The sequence below is a fragment of the Bubalus bubalis genome, chromosome 1 (genome assembly GCF_019923935.1).
Source record: "Bubalus bubalis isolate 160015118507 breed Murrah chromosome 1, NDDB_SH_1, whole genome shotgun sequence".
NCBI classification, from domain to species: domain Eukaryota; kingdom Metazoa; phylum Chordata; class Mammalia; order Artiodactyla; family Bovidae; genus Bubalus; species Bubalus bubalis.
The window spans coordinates 83612732-83623424 of NC_059157.1; the positions used below are offsets into that span (position 1 = coordinate 83612732).

The following is a 10693-nucleotide window of genomic DNA, read 5'->3' on the forward strand; positions in this document are numbered from 1 at the left end:
CCACCAGTAAAAAAAAAAAAAGGTGCACTCTTTGGATATTCAACTAACAATTCCATTTCTAGGACATTAAACTGAGAAAATGAACATGGACATATGTAAAGAAATATATATGAATATGTTCCTCATAATACTGTTGATATAAGCAAAACACTGGAAATAATATAAATGTCCAAAAATATGATTTTGTTTAAATATATTATGATGAACATTTGTAAAGGAAAATTGTAAATCTGTTTTAAAGTGTGACATAGATTTTAATTTATTGATATAAAAACAATCATCATTCTTAGGTGAAATAACATGTTACAAATACTCTTAAGGGCAAAATTCCATTCTTTCACTTACATATTTTAATTTCTAAGAATGTACCTATAGAAAAAAGGGATTAGAAAAATATAAAGCAAAATATGGTCTCTTGCTAGTGAAGCTATAGGTGTATTTTTTTAAGCACATTATATTAAGCATGGTTTAAAAATATAAAGAGATAGTAGGATATAGCCAGTGGTTTAAGTTGGGAAAAGATGTCCAATAGGGACAGAAGGTCAAAATGGAACCCCAGGAAACTCTAACATTTAAAGAAAAGCAGAAATCATCAAAACAACAGAAACAGAACTAGTAACACTTATGTAGAGAGAGAAAGAAAATTTGAAGATAATGCTTCTAGACATAAAAGGAGGTCAATTTCAAAAGGATAAGTTTCAACAGTGTCAAAATGTATACAGTTGGCTTAACAATAGGATCACCATTAACATTTTCTGTCCCCAATACCCATGGGATGGTGAGAAGAGAGGGGACCTACGGAACCAACTGTTTCTTCAAGAAGATCAAGTGAGAATAGGAAGTGAAAGAATGGCTAATAACTTTAATAGAGGCGGAGAGGAAGCGTAATGTTTTCCTCAAGTTGGGAAAGTGCATCACGGAATCGCTGTGAAACTCATGAGAAAATGCCAAGTAGGCTATTTTGAAAGATGGAAAATATCATATAATTGCAGAAAGTTACAGTTTTACCACTTCTATGAAGATTTAAAAGCCAGTGTTCTTGAATGTGTCCTTTTAAAGTCCATTCCAAAAAATGGACCAGAGGACTAACAAGAATTATGCTAATAGACTAGAACCAGTAAGAGCCTGTCCCTATTGCTTCACTCCATTGTAGAAAGGTTAAAGGTTCAGAATCTATGTGGGTAAATCACCCTTATTCCACTTGTCCCTCCAGCCTGGAGAATCTGTGGGTACATATGGGCTTCTGGCTGTTGCTTTGTTCTCTCAGGTTAGTGGTCTGTTCAATACTCATAAAAAAAGCAGCCATGGTGGCAAGGGTGAAGACTACATATAGACTCAATTACATAGATTTTCCTTCACAGAGGGCCACCAGACCAGACTCTTGCTCCTAAAAAAGACCCACCAAATCTGTTAGCAGAATTGCTATTCATTCAGCTGTTGGAAATGGGACAGATTACAAAATCCAATCAGTTACTTGGTGACTGGCTGACTAGTTAGGGCACTTTTTAAATGAAGAAGGTTGTCCTTCTCTCCTCCAAGGGATCTTCTTAACCCAGAGATGGAACCCGTGTTTCCTGCGCTGGCAGGCAGATTCTTTACCGCTGAAACACCAAGGAATGTCAGTAAATTCCTATTTAATTCTCCTGAAATTATATCTTTGTGAAGCTTACAATGGAGCTTTAACCATTTATGGTGTAATTCAGTTTATCATGCCATTTCCTGAGAATAAAACATATCACAAGAAAGCATTTTTGACCAGTGAATGTGCTTAAACTTTAGAGAACAAACTAAGTGGCAACTAAAACGTACTAAATACCTTGATATGACTATATTCTTTTAGAGAAAACTCAACATCCTGCCTTGAATCGAGGCATGGACACATAAAGAACAGGACACACGAAGATAAACTAAAAAGAATTCCTGCGATGATCTCGGAAGAGTGGCACTCAGTGCCAAAAACTGTCAGTAAAAAACGATCTGAAAACTACATTATTTAATAGTCCTTTTAACTTCAAGGTTAAAAAAAATGACATCTGCTATGCAAACGCGCAGTCATCTCCTAACAATTCGTTTGTCAATGTTGAGATAAGCAAAGCAAGATCAAAGTCCAGAAATTGCAGAAGGGAGGTAGGCTGCAGCCAGGGGGTGCCGGTTGGGGTCAGGCGCTTGTACAAATGGAAGACAGAGTGGGTTGCCTTTCCTCCCTTCTTTTATACTGCAGTGTGCTCATCCTTGTCATCTGACTGAGAACTTCAACTGTTAGGGGCAATTGGTAGGTAGGTGTTCTAACTCCTTCATTGATGTTTAGTATCACTCTTGTTTTAGAAATCTGTCCCGTAGGCAACACGACTCCCAATTGACCCTGCCCCACCATTACAACGCCCGCTAGATACACTGCTGATGGAAGCATTTACTGGAAACTTTCTGGGAGGCTGCAGCCCCAGAAAAGAAAACCCGTCCAACAGGGCTCGTAGTTCAGTTGGCACCGCTGAGGAAAGAAGACAAGACGCTATTGATTACTTACAGTTCGCCTCCAAGACGGGAAGCACTAGGGCGAGGCACGCCAGCAGCGTCCCCGTGCGCCCACCCAGGACCCTCATGGCGAAACGGGCGGAGGCGCGGGCAGAAGCGGCGGCGCGTCGCGGCGGGGACCCCTGCGCCCGGCGCGCGGCGGAGCTACCACCCGGGCGCCGCTAGTTAAGGACTGCGGCGCGGGGGCGCCTGCGAGCCAGCGCGCCAGCGGAGCAGCGGAGCCGGGGGCGGAGGGGACCGCCCGCTCCCAGCCCCCCAGCAGGCGGGGAAGTGATAACAGGGACATTTCCTGGAAGCTTTTCGTTTCAGAGCTGGGGGCAGGGCTCAGGGAGAGAACTGGAGGCCTGGTAAACACTGTTGAGACATTCTTCCTGGCCCTTTCCAGACTCCAGCGCTTTGTTCCAGTCTCCGGAATATGAAGTTTGCCAAGAAGGGGAAGCAAAAGCGTTTAAAACGACCATCTCCAGCACCTCCAGCGAGCTGGAGTGGAAGACTGAGTCGCCCAGAAAACTGAGGACTCAAAGATCAGGGTTCAGTCAGTTCAGTTCAGTCGCTCATCGTGTCTGACTCTTAAAGATCGGAGTATACAGGCTTAAAACTTAAAAGGAAAAAATCTGATGTTGGCGGTGAAGATGGTAACCAAAATCTGGAAGCAAATGAGAATTCTAAGTTGGCTACGGAGAACAGAGCTAATGAAAGCTAGAGTGATAGTTTTGGTCATCTACGTTTTAATTTTGTTCTTGCATTTATAGTGTAAAGAAAGTATAGCAAAAAAAAAAATGTTCTGAGGAGAAAAGAATGTATCGGATTCTATCATATTTTATCATATTCTATCATATCTATCATATCATATATTCTATTATATATCATTCTATCGGTTTTTGCATATTACCTCTGCTTTTTGTGTTTAGGCATGCACATTTGAAACATGTTATTAATATTTAAGACTGCGTTTAGAGCTGAACCGCCTAGATTAGAGTGGCCATGCTCTGTGGTTTACTAGTTGTAGTATCTGTAAAATGGAGATAATAGTAAGTTTTTACAGTTTTGAGGAAAGAATTTAGAGAGAGAACACGTGAGGCAATTAGTGTGTTAAAAGGTAGCACGTACTTAAGGCACACTTCCTAGTATCACTTCCAGTATTTCTACCTAGTGAATATATCAACTGATTTTCTATGTGTGTCAAAGTCAGTAGGCTTATGCTCTCCCAAGGGTGTTTCCCAGCTCTAGCTTTCTGTGGTTCTGTGATCCAGCTGGATGGAAGTTTATATGTGTCACTATTTCTGAAAATGTGCAAAGGAGTTGTTGAACATATCCATATTCTTCCCTCTTTTAACTTCCTTCTTGCTATGTCTGACTCTACCATGTCAGTCTATAAAGATTTATTCCAAACCCAGGCGATTTAATTAAAAATATGTATAATCTCTGTAGAATTGTTTGGTGTGCTAACAATCAGAACATAAAACAAAATGACCTTTAAGTATTATATTTAATTACTGAATATTTAAATGCATTTAAGCCACAGCATTGCTCATTCGTGAGGAAGAATTAAGAGTAGAATATCGGCTTTGAGATATCAATATTTCAGAAGGGAAGACTTCAAATATCATGAATCAACAGCAATCATAACAAAGCATCACCCATATAGACATTAAAAAATATAGAGTATGAAGAAAGAAATGTTAGCGAAATGCAAGGGACCTAAAAAAAATCTTGATCTTTAAAAAAGTTCAACCGAATGTGAAACTTTTAAGTCATTTTAAGACCACAAATGTACATCACAGTCCTAGGATTGGTTGTCAATGGTGAAAAATTGTGTGTCCTACCTACACTGTAATGTTGAATTTTGAAAAATTATATCCTGAAATGCTTTAAAATTTAATAATACATCTTTGGAGAAATTTTTCAGGTTTTTAATTTATTGCATGAATTCACTCTGTGAGGATAATTTCACCTTTAGCTCGATATTGATTAGCATTTGGTCAATTTCAATTAGTCAAAATTTGTTTTCAGTACACTTCTAAATTTGTAATTAAATCTTATCCAAAATTTGACTGGCAAACTAATCCCTTTTCCTGGTTCTAATCCCATTCCCTCACCCAGTTTTACATTTCTCCATATAATCTTCTACTAATATATTTTCCCACTTATTATATCTATTATCTACATCCTCTTTACTCTCTACCATGTCTACTAAAAGTTGGTACTGGTCATCTGCCTCTACAAAGATTAAGTCATTAGCCACTGAAGCTGCTGACCTTCAACACACCCTGAACAGAGTTCAGGGTGGAGATCAGGAATGAGGCACTCTGTGCTCTGGGAAAAATTGACAGAATGGACCTTCAGAAAGTTACATATTTTCAGATTTTATGATGCCAAATTCTTGCATCTTCTCATATCTAGAAAACCACTAAAACTGTTAACAGTGATAGACGCTCTGTGTTACTAGCAGTAAGCCTCTGCCAAAATTTGTGCTTGCTTGCATATACCCTCCCTTGACAAAAATCATACAATACTGACCTTTCTGCTACCTCTTTAGAAGAGTTTATTAGCGTTATTTGAGATGTTCTCTCCCCAACTGTAGTCCTCATTTTGCCCCCAATAAAAATCTAACTTGCAACTCTCATGTTGTTCATTTTTTTTAGTCCACAACTACTAGAATGTAAAATACAACCACAGGGCCAGGAATTTTTAAATGTTTTGTTCACAACTATTTTCCTAGTGCCTAGAACAGTGACTGGTACATAAATATTCACCTAAATTCAATTTAACAGTATAAGTCTGGTAACATTTATACCCAAATCTACCTATCTATGTATATTTCACATTTATACCTGGGTATTATGTGAAGTTAAATTAACCAGACAGAGAAAGACAAATGCTGGATGTAATCACTTACGTGTACAATTTTTAAAAAGTTAAATTCATTGAAATAGAGAGTCAAATGGTGGTTTTGAGGTGGGGAAATGAGGAGAAGCTGATAAAGGGTACGAACTTTCAGTTATAGGATGAATACATTTTGAGGATCTAACTTACGGCATGGTGACTAAAGTTAATTGTGCTGTATTGTATACTTGAAATTTGCTAAGACTGTAGCAAAGTCTTACCCCTCCCCCAAAAGAAAGAAGAAAGAAAAAAAAAAAAAAAGAAGGAATGTGAGGCTGTGGATGTGTTAATTAACTTGATTGTGGAAGTCATTTCACAATGTATACATACATCAAATCATCAGATTGTACACATCACATATATTACAGGTTTATTTGTTAATTTTAGCTCAGTAAAACTGGAGAGAAATAAAAGAAACCAGGTAACATTTAGGATGCAAATTCAACAGTGTCTGGAAAATGAAGCAAGAGTCTTAATTAGAGTGATGACAGCAAGACTGTTTTTTCACTTAGAACAAATAGGTTTGTACTGTGGCAAAACAGCCACAAAATTACAGTGGCTTAAAATAAGTGTTTATTTCTTGGTTACAGGCAGTCTACTACAGGACTTTGTAGGCAGCTGTCTTCCATGTGTTGCCTCATCATTCCATGCTATTTTTATGTTGTAGTACTTCAGAGGTAAAGTAGGCTTCCATAGTTAGCATTGCACAAGAAGATAGAACATGAAGAATTGTGGACCAGCTCTTAAATGCCTTCACCAAAAGGTAATACATCCTCCACACTCATATTTCACTGAACAAAGGAGGTCTTATGTCTTCAAGACAGTGGGAGTATCTATCTCATGTGCTTGTAAAAGTAAAAGAGAACTAGAAATAGTGAGCAGCACATGTCCACCAAACCATTTAATATAATGAAAAACTAACAGTCAGCTAGTTAACTAACTGACCAACTGTATATTGGTATCAGAAATGTTTGGTAATGTACCACTACCAGAATTAGCCTGACATGAAGTACAGCAGGGGTTAAGCATAGTTCCAGAAATGCTCAAGGACAGTAAGTATAGTACAGCTCTTCAGGTACAGAAGTCTAATAGTTATTAGATTCTCCAAGAGAACATATTTTTTAAGAAAAAGTAGAGGAACAAAGTCAGATTTTAAGGAATATAAATAGGAAGCTGATACAGGAATAATCAGTGAAATCAGAAGATAACCAAAATAGTATACAATTGTGGAAACTGAGGAAGGTAGGAATTTTAGAAGTGCTAACCATATTAATTGTAGTTACAGATGTGTTACAGTATCTGGAAGGGCACTCTGGGCAGAGGCAGTCTAGCACTGAGGAGGAATGGCTGGTTCAGTTAGGAAAGCCAGTAGAGGTCATACACTCTGGAGAAACTGGAAAGAAAACTGAAGTTATTAAAATAGGACAATGTGAACAGAGAACAAGATACCTAACAGTTTGGAGACAGAGCTAGGAGGAGATATATTGTAAATATTTATGGGACAGTTATCACCAACTTCAGACATCTGCTGTTATTTGCTAAAAGTTGCACCTGAGCTTTATTTTTCTCATTTCATCATCTTAGCAGCCCTGCAAAGTGGGTATTGTGATTCCCATTTCACAGATGAGGTTATTTGAGTTCAGAGCCAGTAAGCTATATGAGTTGGGATTAGGGTTTCATCAATGAGTAAAAGACAGAAGTTAATTTTAAAACTAGAGGTACCTTAATCCCAAATCATTATTTTCTCTTGGATACACTGAACTTCCTAGGGCCCTTTCTTTCTTTTACTAGAATTTGAAAATAAGTATATGTAACTGGAGACTGAATGGACACATGGATCCCTACATATAATGCATTCATTTCTTTCTATAGAAATGTACCTGCCATTTACTTATTTCCAAAGAATATAACAGAAAAGTAGATATTACATATTTCTTTAAATAAAATACAATGTCACAAAATAGCAGTAGCCTGTTGATGAAGGTGAAAGAGGAGAGTGAAAGAGCTGGTTTAAAACTCAACACTCAAAAAACTAAGATCATGGCACCTAGTCCCATCACTTCATGGCAAATGGATGGGGAAACAATGGAAACATTGACAGACTTTATTTTAGGGGACTCCTAAATCACTGCAGACAGTGACTGCAGCCATGAAATTAAAAGATGCTTGCTCCTTGGAAGAAAAGCTATGACAAACCTAGTTCAGTTCAGTTCAGTCTCTCAGTCATGTCTGACTCTGCGACCCCATGAACTGCAGCACGCCAGGACTTTCTGTCCATCACCAACTCCCGGAGTCCATCGAGTCGGTGACGCCATCCAACCAACTCATCCTCTGTTGTCTCCTTCTCCTCCTGCCCTCAATCCTTCCCAGCATCAGGGTCTTTTCTAATGAGTCAGCTCTTCGCATCAGGTGGCCAAAGTATTGGAGTTTCAGCTTCAACATCGGTCCTTCCAATGAACAACCAGGACTGATCTGCTTTAGGATGGACTGGTTGGATCTCCTTGAAGTCCAAGGGACTCTCAAGAGTCTTCTCCAACACCACAGTTCAAAAGCATCAATTCTTCAGCACTCAGCTTTCTTTATAGTCCAACTCTCACATCCATACATGACCACTGGAAAAACCATAGCCTTGACTAGATGGACCTTTGTTGGCAAAGAAATGTCTCTGCTTTTCAATATGCTATCTAGGTTGGTTATAACTTTCCTTCCAAGGAGTAAGCGTCTTTTAATTTCATGGCTGCAGTCACCATCTCCAGTGATTTTGGAGTCCCCCAAAATAAAGTCAGCCACTGTTTCCCAATCTATTTGCCGTGAAGTAATGGACCGGTTGCCATGATCTTAGTTTTCTGAATGTTGAGCTTTAAGCCAATTTTTTCATTCTCCTCTTTCACGTTCATCAAGAGGCTCTTTAGTTCTTCTTCACTTTCTGCCATAAGGGTGGTGTCATCTGCATATCTGAGGTTATTGATATTTCTCCTGGCAATTTTGATTCCAGCTTGTGCTTCTTCCAGCCCAGCATTTCTCATGATGTACTCTGCATATAAATTAAATAAGCAGGGTGACAATATACAGCTTTGGCATACTCCCTTCCTATTTGAAACCAGTCTGTTGCTCTTTGTCCAGTTCTAACTGTTCCTTCCTGATCTGTATACAGGTTTCTCAAGAGGCAGGTCAGGTGGTCTGGTATTCCCATCTCTTTCAGAATTTCCCACAGTTTATTGTGATCCACACAGTCAAAGGCTTTGGCATAGTCAATAAAGCAGAAATAGATGTTTTTCTGGAACTCTCTTGCTTTTTCAATGATCCAGCAGATGTTGGCAATTTGATCTCTGGTTCCTCTGCCTTTTCTAAAACCAGCTTGAACATCAGGAAGTTCACGGTTCACATATTGCTGAAGCCTGGCTTGGAGAATTTTAAGCATTACTTTACTAGTGTGTGAGATGAGTGCAATTGTGCAGTAGTTTGAACATTCTTTGGCATTACCTATCTTTGGGATTGGAATGAAAACTGACCTTTTCCAGTCCTGTGGCCACTGCTGAGTTTTCCAAATTTGCTGGCATATTGAGTGCAGCAAAAACCTAGATAGCGTATTAAAAAGCAGAGATGTCACTTTGCTGAGAAAGGTCTGTCTAGTCAAAGCTACGGTTTTTCAAATAGTGATGTACGGATGTGAGATTTGGACCATAAAGAAAGTTGAGATTCAAAGAATTGATGCTTTTGAACTGTGGTGCTGTAGAAGACTCTTGAGAATCCCTTGAACTGCCAGGAGATTAAACCAATCAGTCTTAAAGGGAATCGATCCTGAATATTCACTGGCATGACTGATGCTGAAGCTGAAGCTCCGATACTTTGGCACCTGATGTGAATAAGCTGACTTGTTGGAAAAGACCTTGATGCTGGGAGAGATTCAAGTCAGGAAGAGAAGGGGACGACAGAGGATGAGATGTTTGGATGGCATCACCAAATCAATGGACATGAGTTTGAACAAACTCAGGAAGATAGTGAAGGACAGGAAAGTCAGGGGTCCTGTAGTCCATGGGTGGAAGAGAGTCGGATATGACTAAGCAACTGAACAACAACGACATGATCTACATCTTCGAGAAACTAAATAGCTACAATCCACATCTCTAAGAATCCTGAAAGTGCATACATCAAAATTTAATACTGGTTACCTTTAAGTGGGGACTTCCCTGGTGGCTCAGACGGTAATGCGTCTGCCTACAATGCGGGAGACCCAGGTTCAATCCCTGGGTCGGGAAGATCCTCTGGAGAAGGAAATAGCAGCCCACTCCAGTACTCTTGCCTGGAAAATCCCATGGACAGAGGAGCATGGTAGGCTACAGTCCATGGGGTCGCAAGGAGTCGGACACGACTGGGTAACTTCACTTTCCTTTATGAGATCTTATTTTCTTCATCTTTTTCCTTTTTCATACTTTCCAAAATGAACATATTCTTTTGTAAGCATAACCTCCACACAATATATATGATACAATTCCATTTCACATTCTATGTAACAATAAACAATTCCTAAAGGAAATCAACCCTGAATATTCATTGGAAGGACTGATACTAAAGTTGAAGTTCCAATACTTTTGCCACCTGATGCGAAGAGCCGACTCATTGGAAAAGACCAACTCAATGGCAATTGAGCTGAGCAAATGTAGATGAATTTGAGCAAACTTCGGGAGATGAAGGACAGGGAAGCCTGGCTTGCTGCAATCCATGGGGTCGCAAAGAGTCAGACACGACTGAACGACTGAACAACAACAACAAACTAAAACGTCACTCTCATCTAAACTATTGGATAGTTAGCGAACGAGTTTTCCCCTCATTCTAACTTGATTGTCTCAGTGTATTGTTTCTGTAGTTGTGCAGCCAGTGTCCGCTGGCATCCCGCAGGATCCACTCCTTGCTTTAAGAAACAAAACAAAACACGCACAAGACCTGAGATCTCCGGATCTCAGTTGGGATTGGAGACAGACAAGGAGCAGCACAATCACACAGTTTAGATAAGTATATACAGATCCCTCTTAGCCTAAGAACTGTCGGAAATCCCTCAACTCATCTCTGGAAGCTTCCGTTGCCTAGCTACGAGAACCGCCTGCCCCCTTCCCCTCCTCTTCTCTCTTCAAGCCACTTCCCCTTCTCCCTCCCACCCCCGGTGGGGGCGGGGAGCCGGGACTCTTCAGCCACTGAGAGCGCCTCGCGACGGGCCATCCAACGGTGATTGGAGAAGTGTTAGGGCGGTGCTTGGGGCGGGCTTTCCGCGCCTGGG

At 39.9% G+C, this 10693-nt stretch overlaps 1 protein-coding gene across 1 annotated transcript in view; it reads right to left on the reverse strand.

The window, feature by feature from the left end:
- The window catches only part of PROS1 (protein S), a 61798-nt gene extending 59045 nt beyond the window's left edge, over nt 1-2753 (reverse strand). The window contains exon 1 of the mRNA XM_006063932.4: nt 2525-2753. Within this exon, the coding sequence (XP_006063994.1) occupies nt 2525-2600 (76 nt within the window). The 5' untranslated portion in view covers nt 2601-2753. The remainder of the gene's footprint in view (nt 1-2524) is intronic.
- Between the last annotated feature and the right edge of the window lie 7940 nt (nt 2754-10693).